This window comes from Besnoitia besnoiti, chromosome XI (assembly GCF_002563875.1).
Source record: "Besnoitia besnoiti strain Bb-Ger1 chromosome XI, whole genome shotgun sequence".
NCBI classification, from domain to species: domain Eukaryota; phylum Apicomplexa; class Conoidasida; order Eucoccidiorida; family Sarcocystidae; genus Besnoitia; species Besnoitia besnoiti.
The window spans coordinates 1,729,221-1,749,593 of record NC_042366.1 but is presented as its reverse complement, the minus strand read 5'-3'; the positions used below and the strand labels follow the sequence as shown (position 1 = coordinate 1,749,593).

Sequence of the window (20,373 nt, the reverse complement as noted above, 5' to 3'; positions counted from 1 at the left end):
TGATGAAGGGCACTAATCGATAACGCAAGGACAAAGAAGAGAATTTGATGATGTGCACGAAAAGCGGGTTACGTCTTCTTCATGAAGTGTGTTTTGGTAGAGGCGGGCGATATGTTTCTAAAGCGAAGGCCCGTGCTGAATAGCCTGGATCGTTCAATCTTGCAAACAGCAAGGCATTTGGAGGGATCCCTTGAGATCCGGGTTTCAGCATAGCCCAGATTTTGGAGACTCTGCTTGAGAAATAGGTTCCCGATTCGCGCAGTGGTACACTGAGATTCGGCTATCCCGTCGCAAGCACGCCTCGACCAGCTGGCGCCTGTCGAAACTATACCGTGAGTCGTAGCTACTAACCGATCACACCGGCGCGCCTGTTTTCTTTCCACAGACATTACTAAGCATGGGCGACGCGAGACGTCCACAAGACAGCCAATGCCGGCCTCGCGTCTCGGCGCTCAGCCAGTGGTTGCGATCGCATTGCTCTTCACTGTCATGAACGACCTTAACTGTGTCAACCCATAAAAACCGGCTGACGCCTGAAGATCGAACTCGCACGCCGTCGCCTGGACTTGCCAGCCTTGGCAAAACTAAGCATTCTCTGTCCGTGTCGCAGCACACAGTTGCACGGCTGCAGATTGCCGCCCAAACTAGCAGTGCGCTTTCACCCAGCGGGGTACGGATTTTGGTCCCTCCGTTCCGTGCCCGACGTGACTCCAAAGAGCGCTACCGTACTCCTTCTTGATCTTCATCAATCGCCAGGATCCAGCCCAGAACGCGGAGCACCTCTGTCACTGTAGGCTCTCGGTTTCCGCGTGGGCGGACGCCTCTGACGCACCGGCATCCCTCGTTCGCTCTGTTCTCCTTGCATCCTCCACTCGTTTCGTTCGCGGCCACTGCGCCGCCCTTCCCCGCAGCACCCTGCCCGCCGACCGCGGCTCCTCCGTCGTCACTCCCCAGGCGATTCGCCGCCTGCAGAGCCTCGCAGGTCTGCTCGCTCGGCGCCACTTTTCCCTCGTTCTTACTTGTGTCCGCGACCGCGTGGCGTTTGCACGCCGGACGCCCCTTCGATGCGGAGGTTTCGAGGGCAGGGGATGCCGCGCCCCTGAGAAAACTAGACACATCGCCCAGCTTTTCAGATATCACACTCTCACTCGTGGAGACTGCAGCTTGGTCGAGGACGTTTCTCGGCTCTCCCGTCCTGACTTCCTCGGGCTTCGCCTGCAGCTCATCTGCGAGGGCAGACAGGTCCTTCGAACTCTGGCCGGCGCCCTCAGCGGACAGTGACCCTTCGTCGGGCTCAGGCACGGAGTGCGCCGCATTGTTCGCTCCGCTCCTCTGCCAGGGAATGCCTGTTTGGTTTTTCGAGAAGTCGGCGGGATCCCCGGCACAGTCCTTCGCGTGCGCTTGGAACATATGCTTCAGATTTCGAAAGAACTCGTCGCTTTCCTTCTTGGCGAGTGCCCGCAAAACTCGACTTATGAGGACGTAGTTCTCCAGGGTCTGTTCACGCTTCGCCAGCCTCTGGCAAACATCCATGTTCACCTCGACGTCCGGCGTCTGGCATGCGCGTTTCTGGTGCCTGCTCGCTCTCGCGGGACGAAGGGGACACTGGTCGAACGCATTTGGAAAGATGACCTCGACAACTTTTGCGAAGGCGCGCTTGCCAAGTGCTTCGCGCCGTTCTGGCGCGCAACAGAGGTGACAGAAAAGTCGGCTTAAAGACGAGGAAGGCCCCGGGGGCAAAGCCATGTGCCGCCTGCTGCTGTCGGATGCGTTTGCATCGACTGGAGAAGTCAGGCCGAAGCCAGATTTCCCTGTCGAGTGCAAGGCATCGGGCGCGCGGTCGCGGGGCGTAGTGTGAGGTATCTCGCAACAGCTGCCGTCGTTTTCTGTGCTTTTCATCGGGAACGCCTTCACGTCGTTGCACCTCCGAGGGGACAGAGGCGACAGCGATGAGGCCAGGAGGGACGACGAGGGCGACGGAGAGCGGGGTGACTCGGAGCAAGGAATCAGGGCGCTAGAGAAAGTCGACGCGCAGGGTGGCCAAGGCAACAGCTGCAGAGGTAAAGAACAGAGCGAAGCACACCACACAAGATGTGATGCAGCAGGAGAGGGCGCAGGAAATACAACAGCAGCCGAACGAACCGAGGCCATAGACAACGCAGTTTCATACTGTTGTGCGCACGGGGCTGTACACACTCACCGCCTTGCTCCATGAAGCGATGCACTCGGGGGGATCTTCATCAGCCTGGTCGAGAATCAGTTGACGCAGCAACGAAGTTTCGTCATCGTCCTCGCCCTCTGAGTAGCGCGCCCCGAGAAACAAGTCCCCAAGAGCCTCTCCAGGCACGTCGGAGATCCGGGCGCTTTCCTGTCGCGGCGCATGGCTCGCAGCGTCCGCTGGTCCATCCTGCTCATACCAGCGGTCACCTTGCGCACTTCCGCTGTCGGAGGCTTCCTCCTGGATAGCCTCGTCCTCAGCGCGTTTCCGCTTGCGGAGCCCTGCATGAGGCCGGAAGGTGGCAGCTGCCACCGACGCGACAGTATCCAGTAGCCGCGGAGAGAGGCGGGGAGAGAGCGAGGGCGGCATCAAACGAGTAACGGGTGCGGAGGACGAAACGCCGTTGTGACGGGAACCCCGCCGGAGCGGCAGATCGTGAGCTGCCATTAGAGGCGTGCTGGAGCAGCTCGCGGGGGCCAGGCCGCTTGTGAGCCTCCCTGAATTTGCGGAAGACGCCGACCGCGTGGCGACCCGCCCCAGAGACACGTCATCGTGCGGCGCGAAACAAGGAGAATTCTGCAGCGACACGCATGCCGAAGAGCAACTGGAAAGAAGTCCCGCTTGTGAAGCCTCGGCGTCTAGATCGCGTGGATGCAGCAGAGGAGCCTCAGCTCGGCGGCGGGATCGGACAGACGGAGGCGCGGCAGCAGCTGACACATACGGAGTCCCGCTCGCAGACGGGTAGGGATGGAGAGAGAGAGAGGCCGGATAGTGGCACCAGGCCGTGCCCTCTTCGAAGTCGGCTGCGGTGAACACGCGGCGCTTCAGGGGCCGCCCTTGCGGTCGGCGGTAGTCGCTGCCGGAGCAGTCCCAGGGCATCAGGTTGTAGGCGGCGGCGACCGCTCGAAACTTGTTTGCTCCGTCTTCGAGGAACTTCTTCGTCACCACCCGCGTGTCAGATCCGGAGGGACGAAAGAACTGCACACACCATTCCTTCGTCCTCTCGAGCCAGTAGACCTGCCGCCGAATGCCGCCTTCAGGGTCGAGAACAGACAGGACGCCGAAAGCGGAGACAAGGGACGTATCAGAGGCGATGGCGCCCCGAGACAAGGATGAACTTAGCACCCTTCTACACGGACCACCGACAAATCGGAGCCCAGCCGAGCGCCTGTGGCTACCCTCAGCCCTACTGGAAACGAGAGCCACTCTCGAGGTCACTCCGAACAACGTGCAAAATACCCCCCTACGTCGTGTAAGGCGAATTGTGTCGAGCCTAGGGGTCGCCCCGCCCCCAGATCATCCTCTAAAAAGGCTGAGAGTAGGGCGGCTCAACAACGCCGAGCACGATGTGCAACTCAGAAAGTTTGCAGGCAACTTACCAACAATTTCGTTCACCCAGACGATTTTCTTGAAAGTGCCGCCGTTCCCAGTGGCCTCAGCCACCGGTTTCCTCACTCCCCATCCTACGGGCATGTCCAGCGTGTGCCGTCGCTTGAGAGCGTCGGGTGCATCCACGTCCTCTTCATATCGAAACACGTCGTCCTCTAGACTTCCCGACGCCTCGCCATCTTCCTCCTCTTCTGTGTCTCGACTCCCCGGATGCTTCTTCACAGAGGATTCGCTGCTCCTAGGCGGCGTTGGCGCGTCGCCTTTCTTGTCTTCTCTGTCTCCTCCAGCGCCGAGCGTCACAGCGCTGTTTCCCTCGCGTCCGCTCGCGGCTCCTGGAGCGGCGACCGGCGGTTCTGTCTGCTTCGCACCGCCGTCAGCCAGGCCAGCGCTGAGGTCTGCGTCGCTGTCTTTGAGCTTGGAGGGCCCCGCGTTCGCCGCGCCTCCTGCGCTCGCCTTCCGGTTTGTCCCATTTGCGAAATCCTCAGTGCTGGCGGCCCTGCAGCCCCCGTTGGCGGCAGCGCTCGGCTGCGCGTCGGAATCTTGCCGCGCGCTCGCGCCGATCGCGGGCTGCCGGTCGGTCGGCGGCCTCGAGCTCCCTCCGCTGTTCGCCGCCACGCTCCCAGACAGCACAACGCCGTGGCAGAGCGGACTCGACGCGAGAGCTGCCACGGCCCCCAGAGCAGCAGGCACCGCGACGCGCGGCGGCACGCCCTCAGAAGCAGGGGTAGCGCCTGCAGCGGCAGATCCGGATCCGTTCAAAGCGACCGCATTCTCTGCCTTCTGCCCCAGTCCCCCGGAGACATGCAAGCCTGCGGCGCCTGCGTCAGGGGCCGGCGCCCCCGAGGTTGGAACCTTCTGGCTGTCCGCGCCGAGGATGCCTGCCTGTCTTGGCATCATCAAAAGCTGAAGTGCCCCACGCCTGACAGCTGCGGCAGCCGCCGCAGCCGCTGCAGCGACGACGGCAGGCGGCGGCCGAAGCGGAGGCGCCTTCCCCGCAGGAGCCATGGTGGGTTGCGGCTGCTGCCGCTGAGCCGCCGCCTGAAGCAGCAATCGCTGCTGGAGCTGCTGAAGCTGTACCAGCCTCGAGGGGGCCTGAAGCGGCGGGATGACTTGCTGCCTCTGCCGCTCTACCTCCGTCTGAAGACTTTCCACAGCGCGCGGCTGCGGAGGCCGCGAGGCCGGATCCTGTGGCGACGCGGCCTGGCTGCGGAGACTAGCCTGCTGCAGAAGCTGCTGGAGCTGCCGCTGTCGCAGATGGTGCTGAAGCAGCTGCTGGCGCTGCAGCTGCTGCTCAGGCGTCAGCGGCTGCAGCGGGGGCTGCAGAAGCGCCATCGGCATTGTGAGTGGCAACGTGGGGGTCACGACCGGCTTCTTATCCTTCTCACCGCAGGGCTGCGGCGCGGCCTGCTGAGGAGACTGGGGAGTTGGCTTGCTCTGCTTTCCCGTTTGCTGAAGCTGCTGCGCGACGAGGAGCTCCCGGTGCCTCTGAAGCAGCTGCAGTTGGAGCTGACCCGAGAGCGGCTCCGGCAGCGCCTGATTCGCAGGTGGCTGGGACTCCATTCTGACACTTCACAGGGCCATGCTGGGGGGAACTATCTGCAAAGAAAAAATTCCCCACTGAACGTGGTGAGAAACCAGCACGGCCATACAGGGGGAGCACCACATAAAGAGAAAAGCAAAACGCCAGAAGTCCTCGTCCGTCAGTCCACCCGGAGCTCGGAAAAGCGAGGGATGAGATTTGGAGACAGGAAAGCGTTTTAAAAATGACAAAAAACAGCACGTGCAGCCTGAGCAAGGGCTCGACGGTGCAGATGCTCTTCAGAAGAAAAAGCCGCGGCAACGGAAACAAATGCCCCCAGCATATACGGGCGGCGTCGGTGGAAAACGTGAGAATCTTAATTGATACACTCAGAAATCCAGGTGTATAAATTGACGTCTGACAACCGACGAACTCCGATACCGGCCTACTTGCGCCTTCTTGGGGTACCTGTATGCGCTGCATAAAAATATGGGAAGAAAACAGAAAAGACCTCCCTCCAGAAGAAAAGATCTGATACGGTACACATGTGACTGTCGAATAGGTTGTGGTAGTTCTTGCGCACAAGACGGAAGCGGCGTCGGTGACTTGGGACTCGGCAGATGAAAAAGCAGACAAATTCGTGCCGCGCACACACTCTAGGGATTTATGAGAAAGCACATAAAAAGAGGGATAGTGAATCGTGCTTCTCTGACGGGGATAGGATTTTCGGACGCGGGTGCGGCCAACACGACAACCAATGCCGGATCTTCGAGAACAAACACAGAATCAGGATCCTACGCCGGTGTAGGACGGAGATTCCGCCTTTGCACCGACAGCGTGAATGCGGAAAAGGCTGTTGACGGTGATTTGATAATGGTGAGCCCGGAGACAGACACCGTGGAGTCTCTCGCCCGTGCTCGGATTCCTGCGCCGGAAGTCTCAGAAGTGCCTGCACGTTTGCACCACGCGCATTGAACTCGGCCTGCGGCCTACAAAACGTGGAACACACCAGACCACGGACACACACCCGTCAAGTTTGACACAATGGAAAATTAAGAGCGCAAACAGTCTCGCTTGGGACGGAACTCAGAAAAAAAAAGTCTCTATCAGACGACAGAACAGCCAGAGCGGTTTTAGATCATTGCTATTGCTGCTCAACGCGCGTTGCGCTTTACTGGTGACTCCCGTGAGCGCACACTTTCCTTCACCAATTTCGGGCGAAAAGAAGCACAGAAAAGATATTTTTGGAGCGCGTCCAGTGGAACTCTAGGAGACTCTTAAGCTGTATTTTTTTAACTTGTCGTCGAAGGCATGTCAGACGGCATGCAAAGAAGTACCGCATGCAGGCACGCGTTTCTTTTCGAAAAAAGTGCCCTGCCGTCGAGCGACATCAGCTGTGCACATCGCGGAGCGCGTACAGCAGCACGTGGAAAAAACTCCCACTTTTTCAAATAAGGGTGTCGAATAACCCTATCTGAGCGATTAGGTACGCACACTCGGTAATAGGCGTTCCCACCTGCTCGTTCGCCACTGCACATGCCCTCTGTCGCGGGTACTACGAGAGTCGAAATGCATGACCAGCTCGCTTCGGTAGTTCGCGGCGCATCTGGGGCAGGCGGCACACGAGAGTGGAGAATCGCGGCGACAGTCTCCCGTGTCTCAGCTTGAACACTTCCCTGGTGTAATGCGAATGCGTCTACGTTTTGGATGCAGAACGGATTCAACATGCGTTTCGAGCGAAGGCCACGTGAAATGAGGTTGCGTATTTTGCGCCGCCGTGGAGCGCACGGATAGCCACAACCACCTCTCATATCTATTCACAACCTTGTTCCGCGTCGCTCTGTTGGCGGGAACCGACGGGTGTCTGTGCGACTGACTTCTGTGTTGAAGGTTGCTGTCGTTGTACTTCGTTTGCTATTACGTGCCATAGTGCATCGGCGAAGCGTCAGACGCAACGCGGCTATGCCAGGAAATTCGTGCCTAGACATCACTGTTATAGACGCCGTTCTATGAAATGTGCACGCATAAAAAGGTACAGTGGAATGGGATTCATTGATCATTGACGAATCCGCGTGTCTGAGCATCCGATATGCGCCGGTCTCCTCCCCAGTAGACATACTCCATGCACGTAGCGACACAGACAGGAGTGCACAGTTGTAAGCAGCGTGTCAGACAAGGAATATCCCCGTGCTACTCCTGTAGTGTTTCCCCGATCTCGCATCCACCTTAAGAGACTTAGCCACAGTGGCCTGCAGCTGCCTTCGAAACACCCAAGGCCTACAGAAACGGAGGCCTGAACACTTCTCTAGACGGAGTGCCCGGACACATATGTGTCCGTACCTGCTTTCGTCACTGCTGTCTAACTATTTCTTCGTTTCCCGCATATACCCAAAATTGAAGTTGCTTCGTTTTTCGACTTGAAACCCTGCAGCTGCATCGGGCATCCCAATAGGGCTCACGAACTCCCGTTTGGCAAGGTCATGCCAACTCAGCAACTACGTGAAACAACCCTTTCGTAAAAGGCGAAAGAGACCGCCACATCCTTAGGCGAATCAAACCATAGCCAGTCAATCTTCGATGAAACTGTACATCATCTGGGTCTCCCTACGCCACTGCTTGGGGCCATTATTGTCGACCTCTGGAGTTTCCAGGATTAACGGCATGTCCTTGAACCACGTGGGATGCTGCATGATAAACTTAAACGGGGCCATGCCGAGAGTTCCTTTGCCAAGGTGCTCATGCCTGCAGCATCACACGCGAGCACCGAACGAGAAAGTGGATCTAGATGCTGGCAGAGAGCCACTCGCCTTTCTCGACCATGCGTACTCTAGGCTTGGCGAGCACCGGTGCCCTGTACAGTGCTCTCGATACGCGTTGCATACAGCCGCGCGATCGCTGTAGAGTCCCGCCGACATGCTGACACACCTGGTGATGACTCAGCCATAGCGCAAGTGTGAATCCACGGACGTGCGCCAGCAGCAATCCGCTGGGAGACATGCCTCAAGCGGGTGCAGCCACGCCCAGGTCACCGTCGTAGACATACCCCGTTCCTGCGAAGGACCATGATACAGACCGGACCGCTGCGCCTGCGTCAGCGTGATACCGACGAGTATACTAACCTGTCCAGGCCGCTCGCAATAGGAGCCTTCGAGTCGTTGATGTGCATGCCTTTCAGATAACTCATGCCGACGATGCTATCGAACTTTTTCATGACGGCTTCAAAGCTTTCTTCGGTACGAATGTCGTGCCCTGTACAGCGAAAACTCAGAGCCGCGCCGCAGCAAACACTGGACGAGCGGACGAGGAGAAGGCCAAGTGCAGGACGCGACCTGGCTAAGAACGTTACGCGCATCCGACCGCGGAGCCTCAGAACATTGTGCGAGCCACCACCGTCAGCGGTCATCCTGCAACGCTGATTCAAAAGGGAGACCGTGACGAAAAGGTCGACTATCACGGCCCAGCGCCGCCCTAGATGCAAGCCCACAACAAGCGAAAATGGCCGCGCGACCTCGCATGCACCAAGCGCCCTCGGGCGTATCAACAGTGAATATTCCTGGATACAAGACCTACCAGCTGAATATAGGTGGCATGTATCCAAACAAACGCCGATCTGCGCATAGTAGAGAAACAGTTTAGAGCAAAGCCAGAGATAGACACCGCTTCGTATTTCGCTGTGCGTTGTCTACATGAGTGGAAAGACACCCTGAGACGCGCTTCTGGAATGACGTACTCTGCGGAAACCTGGAGCGCGGCAGCGCCTGGTGCGCCGCACTCCCAACAGGAGTGAGAGACTCTGTCCGGTTCACGCGGCTGCGTTGCAGCTCAAGCGCCCGAATCTACAGACTGGAAACCACCATAACCATATGCGCGGGATGCCGCGCGAGTAGTTGAGAAATGCAACGTAGCCTTTCCGTTTCTTCGTTGATGCCTATGCTTCTCGTCGTCGAAAATAGTCTCGCCGTGAACTCACACGATCCTTGTTATCGATGAGAGAAATGATATCTCTGAGGTCCTCAAACTGGCTGCAGAGGACGTTTTTTTGTCCCGCCATGTTCTCGACTAGAATGGTCACGCTTTTTGTTGCTGCGATAGCCTTGTTCAAACATTCCTGGGAAACACAAGTGCGGGCAGCAAACGCCTGAACATTCGACTTGGTAGGCAAGCTGCGCTCAGTCGAGTACTCGGCGACCCGATATTTATCCGTCGACTACAGCATCGCTAACAAACGCGCTGCCGTGTCTCTTTGCCCTGGCTCTGATCTGCATGATAGGGCGGCGAAGCGAGTTCCCATCAGCCAAGCATGCTGCGGTCGAACCAGAGACCGCTTTCAAGTGCGATAGGAAGTCTGGAGGTCTACTATGCATAAGCGATGCGTGGCAAGCGTCTGTGGGAGAGGCGCATCATCGAGAACGCCGATACGGTGAGTACTCGAATTCGCGTGGCGCCAGTCAGCCGGCGATGTTGCTGCGGCCTCGAAGTTGACCGGAACTATGCTAGTTGCACCGTCGCGCAAGAGCGTCCCTGCCTTCAACATTCGCGTTCTCCCAGTCTGGCGGAACTCACAGCAACGTGTTGGATGCTTTCCTCCTTCGTGCAGTTGCCAACGGTCGACCCTGGAACAACGTCACATGCCCACAGCAGACACCAGGGAGCTTCAAAACCCCGGGTCAGACGCCGAACGTTAGGAGCTCCTGCCCTGGACCAGCGTGACACTCGAGCTCGTGCACTCGCCACAGATGACTTCAACGTCACTACGCGAATTTCAGATCGCCCTTACCGGGGTGGAAGACGTATCTGTGGACCCCGACCTGCTCGCAGCGCTTCAGGTCATCCAGAAAGGCGTTATACGATACTTTGCGCTTCGCGGAATCTGATACACACACGAGACAGGCACCTTTGTGCATTTCCGTTCCCATGCGCGGATGCGCATCCTGAAACACGCAGCCGTGGCGCGAGCGCTCGGCGACCCGCGCTAAAGACTAGGGTGCCTTGCCCTGAGACTGAAACGTTTTGCGAGCGATGTCTGCAGCCAGATGGGTCTCTGCCCACAACGTGGCGCTGTAGCTCGCGACGCTTACCTGGGTTTGCCAAGTTGATCAGGTACGACCCGTGAGGCAGGATATGCATAGGCCCGTCCAGCTTCAGTCTGGCGACCGAAGCCTTGAACTCGTCGGCTGACTCATCGCTCTGGCACAACAAACACCACATGCGACGCCTGCGAACGTTTGCCTGCACTTCTCGAAGAAGCCAGCGTGACTGCGGATCACCGCCTGGCAACACACGACCGTCCTGCGCGGCCGTCTGACCAAAAAGGTGGGAAACGCAGAGACGGACGAGCGCACTTGCGTTAGCGTCCTCCAGAAGCACATCTGAACGCACGGCAAAGCTGCTGGAAATCAACGGGGGGGCACAGCCTCGGCAGCAGCACGCCAGGGCCCGTCCATTCGCTCCCTCGGCAACCGCAACCCCCCTGGTTGCGGTGACACTTCTAGGCCGATCTTTGCTTCGCCGCCCGGGTCGCCTGGCAGCCCCGCTTCGCATGGCGCTCCGATGGCGCCCGGCCGAGCCCGCTGTTCTCGACTTACGATTGGAGGCGAGTCCCACCGCCGCTGATTTTTCAGGAAAAAAGCGAACGCTTGTCCTGCACAAAGAAACGTACACGGCGTCCAGAAAGTGTCGGCAAAATAATCGGCGATGCCTTCGTACGACGGCAAGGCTCAAAAAGCGACCGCGCAACTGGTGCGAGTGGCAGTGCGTGAACGACCCAGTTGCTTCAGGCCTCACAGGCCTCACTCGTCACTGAAGAAAAGACGCGTCTGACAGATCGTCAACGGCGGACACTTCTGGCACGATATCCTCCTGTGTTTTACCTACGATACCCCACGAGGTGCTCACCTCCTACGGCCAGGCAGTTGAGCGGCGCATTCTGAACGCCACCAGCAGCAGAAATGTGTGCGCCAAGGAACTTTCTGGACGATTCTGCCAAGGCCCTATGCTTCAGAAACACCTCATCAGGCTCGTCAGGCACGGCATTCTGAGCTGCATGTCCTTTCTTTCCCGCTGCGTGCTTCGCAGGCTTCGCCTCCGTCTTCACCTCCCCGTCGTCCTTTCCAGCCTCGCCCTCTTGTGTCTCGTCGCACTCGTCTTTTGAGCGTTTCCCTTTTCGCGGCGCATTGGTTGTGCCTGCAGGAGAGGCTATAGTGGCGCCGTCCTCGGGCTTCTCTGCCTTGACCGTAGCCGCCCCGTGACCGTCATCGCTACCGTCCCCTGCGGCTTTCGTCGTTATTTTCTCCTCTTTCGCGGTTGTGCCAGATCCCTGTTTGACCTGACGAGGCAGCGCTTGCTTTCCTCGTACCCCTGGACTGCGAGGAGAAGCACTGTTCACGGGCGGACTCGTCGCCTGGGCTTTCTCCGCGAGCTTATCTGCGAAGTCCAGTTTGTCTCGCTTCATACAAAGGGTTCGGACGGCTCCTGCGACAGCAAGCACGACGCGGCTTCACGGCGAGGGCTGTGGACGCCTCCTCGCGTGTGTCTTTTCGGCAGGACTCAGGCTGATCATCCCCTGTGAACAAAGTTCTCCTGAGGTGCCCCCTGTTGACGCCTAGGGACAGAACTTCTTAGCGTGTTTGAGAAAGCGTTCTAGCGGACTTCGCACACGAGCCAACTCTCCGCAACCCTACTCCAGCAACTCGCACACCATTCCTAAACTCTAAAACGATCCTGCCGGAGATTTGCATACCAGTCATAGCAGCTTCAAAGAAAACGCCTGAGGGAGAGAGAAGTAGCGCACCCCACCAAGCGAGGCGGCTAGGAGTGGCGCGCGAGGACACCGCAACGCCCAACAAGACGGGGTACACATGCGCCGACTTATCTGAATTTGTGTCCGTTTCGGCTTCAACAGCAGTATCAAAGCCCGTTCTTATCCCTGCAGCATCTCAGCTTACCTGCAGGATCCCGTTGGGGAGCACCGGCAGAGCATTTCCGCCGCTTCTGCGGCGTTGCGGGCACCATCTTTTGTTCGTGGTAAGCAGAGAACTGCCCGGAAAGTGCTGCAGAGAAGCGCGCCGTGGTAGCGACCAGGGGGCACCGCTGCGCTGGCGATCTCTCTTCGCGGCTAGCCGTGCCTTTGTGTCCTCCCAATGGCGAATTTGACGGATCTTGGTATGACGCAAAACTTGAGATGCACGGGCGGAAATCGTGCAGAGTCAGACTCTCCAGCTGCGACAGAAAGGACACGTGTCTTCTTCTGTTTCTTGCCTGCGCGCTGCGAGGCCCAGGAATCCTACAAAACGCACGTGAGGCGGGATTTCTCGAAGGGAAAAACAGGACAAACGGATGAGTCAGGGTCAGAAAAAAAGACCTTTGGGGGGACTTCCCGTGTGACCCCCCCCCTTCTTTGAGGTCGAGAGGCTGTCGGCACTTCTGCCCCGCTGGAAACACCACTTTGCTACCGGGCTCTTTCGGCTACAGTTTTCCGCATACTGAGGAAATTTGTCCGGAGTGAAGCACAAAAATTTAAGCAGGCCGACTTCGTGAGACAGCCGCGATGGAAGAAGCGGGTTACCAAGGCTACAATGACTCAGTACCGAATGACACAGAAGCGTGAGGGGCAGCAGAGAGAAAAAGTGTGAAAAGCGCATCCTCGACGCCTTCACCACTCCATGAAGTGCAAATCTAGCGCTCCCAGCCTTCAGCAGAAACTCCACAAAGATGCGGATGCACTAGCCGCATTTTAAAACGAGGGAAACCTGCGTGTGCGAGTCTAAGCAAACCTCCGGAGTGCAGCCGCTTGTTGACGAACTCGTCGCTTCGGTCCGTCGCTAAGGCAACGGCGTCCCAGTACCAGCCAGACACATGCAAACTAGCTCTCGCCTGTACGTTGCAAATACAAAGCTATCCGCCTACGCTCAAGAGAGCGCGGTTTTCGCACATGTATACAGTTAGTCGGAGCCAGCTTGTGGCATTCGAAGGTGTCTGTACCCGCGGCGTCCTTCCAGCTCCGCGCCACGTTCTCTTTTCGCGAGCTGATGTCCACGGCGGGCACCCGTGCAACAGCGCTTCTAGGCACACATAAGCATGCGCGGTGCCTCGGTCTTGTTTAACCCGAACAAAACCATAGGCGTGGGCGTTGAAACGATTCCGACCTCTCAGTTTAATCAGCCAAGGGTCCCACAAGACTAGTTATTGTGGCTTTGTCTACAAACCGGCAGCGGCTTGGAGGGCTTCTGGTCGAGGCTCTCGACGCCTCGTCCAATCGACAGCCAGGGGCGATTTCCACATCGATACACTGGAAAGCCGCCTGAACCCAACACGGCGAGCCAGTCTGCGTCACTCAACATTTCTATTGAGGCCGATCTCTGGGGTATTCATCGAACACGTGACAAGTTTGGGCCACGCAAGACAATTCCAAGTTCCGGTTCGGCGACTGCATGCGCGGACATGACACCAGACTAGTCTTTCTTGCTCGCAACTGCATCCGCAGCTTCCCTTCCTGTTTTGCCGCCATGGCCCACCGAACTTTTTTGTCTTTTGATACCATTTTCAAGCAGCGGCTGCTGCACGGGACTTTGCTGGCGAAGGAGCGCACGGCTGTGGTTCCTGTTGATCCTGGACACTCCACTCAATACCGGCACGGCCTTCCTGGTTGCCGATGTTCCTGTGGCGACGCAGATGTTCGCTTTTCCCCAGCGTTTACGGATGCGAGAGTGGATTCTTGCGGTGTTTGTCCCAGCCTGAATCGTCATTACCGGACTGCGTGAGTCAACCTAAGAAAAGCCGGCACAGGCAGGCGCGCCTGTGGTGGTAGCGCACCCACAGAACCTGCGCGTTTTGGACGCGGAGGGTGGCACTGGAACCCTTCATGAGTCGTGTGTATGTAATCGCTGGCCTCCCAAGCCGTTTAATCATCTGCAGAGCAGGGGGATGTCGCTGAGAGGTACGCAAGAGATATGCGGCTGTCGACTTACGGTGAAGCCTGAAGGCGACGTCGGCTTGCTCAGGCACGTTACGAGGCAGCGCCGGTCTTGAAGTTGCGCTATTTCGTAGTAACGCCTTCCTCGAAGTGGTCTGCAATGGCAACCGGAACATCCAATGTTTCTAGGGGGCTGTCTACGAAGCGCCGTTACCAGCCTACAGAACTCTGCACAGGGGCGCCCGTTCTCCTTGGGCATGACGCGTTCTGGGGGATCTTTTGCTGCGTTGCACAAGCTGGAAGACCCACTGTTCTGATAGTTGCCATTGTCGGACTTTCAGTCCTCTGCTATTCCGCCTGTTGTGTAGGCATCTTTCCCAGGCTTCGTCCACGGCAGAAAATACCTGCTGGTTTAACAACAGCTTCGCCTGTGCAGCCGCTGCCGCCTCAAGAGATTACGGGAGAGTCAGACGGCGTCACAGGGACGCGGAACCCGGTTGCCAACCCAGGGCGTGCGCGATCGACAGCACAGCCATCAGAGGAGACGGTCACTGCCAGTCGCCGGCCTCGTGTGAGACACCCTCCACTCAGAGGCGGAAACTAGACTCACTGACCGGTACGCGGCTTGGCAGAAGAGGGTGGACTCGACGGACAGTCTGTATGGACGTACAACGTCCGCGTGAGCCGGAGAGCGGTTCCGTATTTGGCTGCGAGTTCTTGGTCACGCAGAGCTTGTTTCAGCCCCGCTCGACACCTTTCGTCGCCTTCAGTCAGAGGACGTTTTGCTCCGCACACTCTGGGCAGCCATCTGAATATGGAAGCAGCGCCGCTGCCGCCAGAACCAAAGGCAAGGCGGGGCCAGGGGAGCCTCTGCGCCATGATCTTACGGAGACGGAGGTCACATGCCCCTGCTGCGGTGCGCTCGCGGGCCAAAAACACCAGATCTTCTGCGAGGTATGTGTCTGGCACTGCTCTCGCTGCTAGGGTACCTGGTCGTATGGTTTCAGTGGGAGGAAGCTTGTACTGAGTGCAGAAACCGTGTGACAAATCCAGTTCACAAAGCATCGTTTCAGACCTACGCTGCATATGACTAGACGCACCATCTGTGGCTCAGGCTGACCTGGGTATATGGACCGCGGCGCAGGGAGGGGCGAAGAGGCGTAGGGATGGGGCGACCGCCCTGCGAGGACGTTGGCGGCCCCCATCGCTCCTTCAAACTCCAATCAGTTCAGTTGCTTTCACCAGTACTGGCGCTCCACGGGGTACCAGTGTGGCGACGGGCCGGAGGACGGAAGGCGGCGGGGTCGTTTTTATTTCGGCGACTATCGCGCGGCTCCGTGTAGGTGGTTTACTGGAAAGGGCGAGTAGCAATTTCGCCACCCTCCTCTGGTTAACTTGTTCTGCCGAATTCCTCGGAGAATCATTCGCTCTAAGCGCTGCTGACGGACATTTTCTGGCCTCACTGTGTTACGTTTCGCAGAGCTGCGGAGACGTCCTGGAGCCACGCTACGACGACAACGCAGAAAACGGCGGCCTTTCCTACTTCGACCTTCTTGAACTGTGAGCAGGATTCGCACTGTAAATTTTTGAAGCGCAGCTTCCTAGTTCCGGTTTTAGGATGCAGGGCGATAATGGACTTGTTCAAGATGTGGTAACGCCACCTGCACAGGCGTGTGTTAACATCGAGCATCTGACACACGCTCTGTAGGTCGACTCGGTTCTCCTGTGTGTGGATGACTGCGGTTCGTTGCAGGTCACCCGTTTTCGACGTAGATCGAGCCGCTTTGGATGCGAAGTACAAGCAACTCGAAAAGCGTCTGCATCCCGACAGGCATCCACATGCCGATCAAGTAAGGCGGGGCTGAGTGCGCGAATGTGGCACTGCAGTGGCGCGCGTTGACTTCCGAGTGACTGTGCACATGGACGCGTTGCAGCTGCAATACAAAGCGGTAGGCGGCTCGCAGTGGTCGGGGCATCAGAGGTGTGGTAGCCTCGGAGATTTCTGGGTGACGCTCGCAGGTGACACGCAGGTGTATTTACGCAATGCACACAGGTCTGCACGGCGTGCGGTCGTTGCCTCGAGTCGCCACCTGTAACAGGAATTCCGCTCAATTTCCAAATTTTGGCGGATGCACGAGACGCGCCTGCATCGTAGTCGGGTCTGCTTTGCTTCGCGAATAGCGCAACCGCAGTGGGCTGCAGGCCAGGCAGATGCGCACCAAGACTCGCTGAGCGCTTAGATTGTTGGCAGCCCCCCTGTCTTGAGGTGCGTTGCGTTTGCGCATGTCTGATGCAGACCTACCATGACAGACTGGAGAAGCATCGAATGAAAGTTATCGAGGCGGTGAACACAATAAAGAATCCGGCGCGACGCGCTCTGCATTTGCTCGCGCACCATTGCGGCGCCCCCCAAGTACGTCACCCGCGACAGGAATAGCTGTCCTAACATGAAAATGCGACTGCTCAACCTCAGCGGGAGCCGTGAGCTGTCCAGCAAACCGCATGATGATGCGTGGTCGATACCATGTTTGGATATTTTGTGTGTGGCGCAGCCGCCTCTGGAAGAAGGAGCTGAAGGTGACCGCGTCACGGACATGGACCTTCTTATGGAAGTCTTCGAGGTACGGGTTCTGTGTGGAGTCGTCGTCTGTGCTGTCCGTTTACCCTTCGAAGGCTAATCTGCCACACATTGTCCAACTCTTGTCCAGATATGTTTACGATATGACATGTTCCGATGTGGGCCGCCGTAATCTGTGCGCTGTAAATCGACTGTTCGGATATGAAGCAATACCGAGCAACAGAGTGGATGCCCAGGGTAGCGGCACACGGTGCTAGGCTGCAGACGAGGCACAGAGGATCCGAGCGCGTGGCATGACTTTGAAGCAAAACATGATGTATTGACTGCCGGATGGCCAGTTTGGCGCGCAAATGCAGCATTGTCGGCTATTGCAGGGCTGCAAAATGGTATGGTATGCGTGCTGTGCAGCTGAACGAGGCGCTCGAAGCGGTGGTTTCGCGGGAACAGTTGGAGGACTTCAAAAGGTGAGATACTCAAGGGATGCTGCCATCGCAATTGCCAATGACCGGCGACTGGCCGTCGTTTCTGCTGTTACTGAGATTCGGGCAACTGTATGCAGTCCAGCACACGGTTCTGGGCCGCCAAACTGAGGCTTGACGCGGCAGATCAGCATTGTTGTTGCGGTGTGGACTCTGTGGGCAGGCGGGTGGACCATCTTTTGGCTGAAGACGAGAAGTCCCTGGCAAGCCGATTTCAAGAACAGGTACGTATGAGCAGTACCATGTGCCTGGTCAAGTAGTTCCCGTGTGATCCATGCCATACTGCACTAGCGTGCGCTCACGAAAGGCAAGCAAATTTTGCGAATGGAACTTCAGGCCGCGCTTCTTACCGTACACTGGAGTTGCTCTTGGAGCGCGCAGTGGCCTCTTACTCAGGCTGCTGTGGGTGGGGGGTGGGTGGGACTGATAGTCAGCTCGCTGTTGTGCAGGGAGCTAAAACGGGTATTGTTCTTTGGATGTGTTGCTCAGAACTTCGACGAAATTCAGCGTTTAATACATCGCTACCAGATGCACGCTAGACTTCAAGATAGCATCACGAATTGGAGTCCGCCTGAATAAAGGTGGGTGGGGGGCGTAACGCCCCGCCATACGCGTGCGAAAACATTCCCATATGATTCATCGTGGGGAGGTCAGGAACTGTGGGTCGGAGCGTCTCTGAAGACCCCTTTGCCAGTTGCTATGTGCGCAATTTTTTCCCTTCTAAGAGAGGGGCCTGCCGTCTCACAACATCTTGGATGAACCGAAATGGCCGTGGAGCAAACTCCAGCAATTCACACTGGTACGATCGATTCACTCTTACCTTTTGCGGAGGTGCGGTGGGCAGAGCGGTAGCGATACATGCCTGCCTTACGGTATGTCTTGCCGCTTTGGACGTGCTTGCATTCATAAAAGAGGCCTCAGTGCTCCTGTTGGAGCTTGACTGGCGGGTGTCAAGCATTGCTGCGGTTAAAGAAAGGTTCGGTGTCCGCTGCTACGCAAGTGGCTCTTGCAAAAACACTGAAGCTACTAACGGAGTACACAGCCGCACACTACCTCGCGTGTGCTCTGCCTCACTATTCTGTTCTTTCCACTGCTTTGCCGGTGAACGTCGCTGCACTACCTGTCATACGGTCATGTCGCAAGCATCAACCAGCGCACGTCGTTGAAAGCCTGCGCAGCTGACGACGAAGTAACTCGAGCATATGCGACTAGCGGGTATTCGTATCCTATATACACATGCCCGCTCCTAGCCTCGTAGGTGTACGGGCTGCCGGACACGAGGTTAGAGCGGCCAACCGACTTCGTCTGGTACGCGGAAGGAACTGCCACCACAAATAAAGCATGGCTTCTATGATACTAGCAAGGTGGTAAGTCTATGGTGCAGACATGGTACCCTGCCTTGTTCGAGCGTAGTGCAAGCTGCGACATCCATCGCAGAAATGTCACAGCATCCGTGGCAGCTGCCAGTTTTTCATTAGCGCACAATGGTAGCTGGATTTATCGGAAAGAAGCGCTTCAGGCTTTCGCTCGCGCGCTATACTTGGCAAAGGTAAAAGTCAAGAGGACATGCAGCACACAGGACGGTACTACCCTGCCACAACTCTCAGACACGCAGTCATCGCTGCCCCCCAGTTTCACAAGGTCTACCGCGTGCGTGCATGGTAGTCCCGAATGTGAACAGGCGTCTACGGAGCTGTCATGAACCTCCCTATGGAGTTACCGACGTACCGCGGCAACGAAGCGTGCAGCAGCCTCGTAAAGCTAAACAGCGAAAACAGCACAGCTGTGCCGGTACACCATGCTCAACTACACGATTGGCAACACACCCGCTACGTTTCGTCTGTCTTTGGCGTAGAAAACTGGGCCTCACGGCACGCCTCCGCTCGGTGAATCTGGCGGTGAGCCATGGAAATGAATGCCGCACGTCAGTCATCGTTTACATGCTTCTCCTTTTCCTGCAGGTACCTTTCGTAAGTCGCTTCAACGGCACGAGCTCTACTCTCTTCTTCCACCTGTTGCCGTCCTTCGTCTCGTGGATGAGGAACTTCTTGAAAGCGGTCTGAGGCGTGGTGCTGGGGGTCCCTAAGGAGGCGACGCGAACAACATTAGAGATGGGTCAACCGATAAGTGGCATTCATTCGCGTCCCATGCAGATACCCCCCGGAGTCACACGACTCGACCTCGAGGACATTCACGAGGATTGAAAAGAGACCGGTGACACGTTGGAGGTCGTGCGTTATCTGATGGCTGACTTGGTGAGCTCTTTCTGCCAGAAGTGTTTTGCATCCGCAGCTGGTAACAAACCCGCACAGTGCCTGTTGGGCAAGCCATGGCCAAGAGATAACCTTAAGGTACTATCAGCGAATGTCGGGGCTCTAATACTGCTGCGCGGATATAGGACAATTTTCTTGTATTCTTACCGTTTTTCCTCGGGAGGTTTGGGTTTGCTCTCTTCGTTTGGCATCTTACACTATTGGGTGTGAGCAATCTCACGTGAGTTCTATAACGGCCAAAAGCCACTGGTAATCCGGAAAAAAACAAACTTCGAGGAACCCTCGAAATATGTCAGGAGCTTCAGGATCAATGTGTCGATAGTTAATAAAGCAAAAAAGTACCTTCGGGGATCGACTGCGCCTTGTAATATCCTGGGCTAAATAGCTCGGCTGTCGCACTATGTGGTGAAGGCCTCCCCCCCCTTTCCTTGTGTCCCATGGGATAAGAGTCGTCAACCCGCGTCATCCGCTCTGCGTCGGCTGAACTGGATAGTTGATTGCAGCCTTGGGATGCCATAAGGCGCATAGCACTTGTCTGTACTCTTTGCTACACTCGCGCCTCCGTAGGGAATTCTCCCCCGTATACGGTGAGAATGGTCGTTGGCAGCGAGACGCGAAAGTGAGCACTTGAAGTCGGGTATTAGCTCTTCGATTTAGATGGCAGTATTGCTGAAGTGTGACTTAGGCCCTTCACCATTGGTGGCTGATAGAAGGAGTGGGGAGGGTCTGGCACGAGGCATTTCCTGCTGCCCAGGGAGCCTTCAGTGTGGCTCCTAAGGAGACGCCCCTAACGCTACAAACGGGATGGGCCGACCTCATGTCTCGCACTCCCCGCCCTCAGAGCCGCTAAGAAGGGATACAAGATTGTGCGGTATACAAACTGCTTGGACCTCTCGGAGGTCGTGAATATGCCGGTGTCGTCAGGCGGTAGCACGCCGCGCGCGGCAGGCACTTTTTATCAGCCACCTACACTTAGGACTCACGGCGCCGGTAGCGGCCGACGGGC

The 20,373-nt window shown here is 57.2% G+C and overlaps 3 protein-coding genes across 3 annotated transcripts; 1 reads left to right on the top strand and 2 right to left on the bottom strand.

Annotated features, from left to right (window-relative positions):
• Positions 1 to 720: 720 nt before the first annotated feature.
• BESB_021250 (uncharacterized protein) lies at positions 721 to 5,167 on the bottom strand (the record flags this gene model as incomplete). Its single annotated transcript, XM_029360834.1, has 3 exons — positions 721 to 2,052; positions 2,201 to 3,252; positions 3,598 to 5,167. 3 exons carry the CDS (start codon positions 5,165 to 5,167, stop codon positions 721 to 723), a joined length of 3,954 nt encoding a protein of 1,317 aa, XP_029216193.1.
• Positions 5,168 to 7,693: 2,526 nt separating this feature from the next.
• On the bottom strand, positions 7,694 to 11,577 carry BESB_021240 (endonuclease IV APN; the record flags this gene model as incomplete). Its single annotated transcript, XM_029360833.1, has 9 exons — positions 7,694 to 7,868; positions 8,246 to 8,375; positions 8,697 to 8,736; positions 9,097 to 9,234; positions 9,690 to 9,739; positions 9,904 to 9,996; positions 10,205 to 10,313; positions 10,712 to 10,767; positions 11,022 to 11,577. The coding sequence occupies 9 exons, from the start codon at positions 11,575 to 11,577 to the stop codon at positions 7,694 to 7,696; spliced, it is 1,347 nt and encodes a 448-aa protein (XP_029216192.1).
• A 3,120-nt stretch (positions 11,578 to 14,697) lies between these two features.
• On the top strand, positions 14,698 to 17,673 carry BESB_021230 (Fe-S protein assembly co-chaperone HscB protein; the record flags this gene model as incomplete). Its single annotated transcript, XM_029360832.1, has 8 exons — positions 14,698 to 14,991; positions 15,518 to 15,597; positions 15,791 to 15,887; positions 16,334 to 16,450; positions 16,590 to 16,658; positions 17,024 to 17,079; positions 17,258 to 17,318; positions 17,584 to 17,673. The coding sequence occupies 8 exons, from the start codon at positions 14,698 to 14,700 to the stop codon at positions 17,671 to 17,673; spliced, it is 864 nt and encodes a 287-aa protein (XP_029216191.1).
• Positions 17,674 to 20,373: the final 2,700 nt, after the last annotated feature.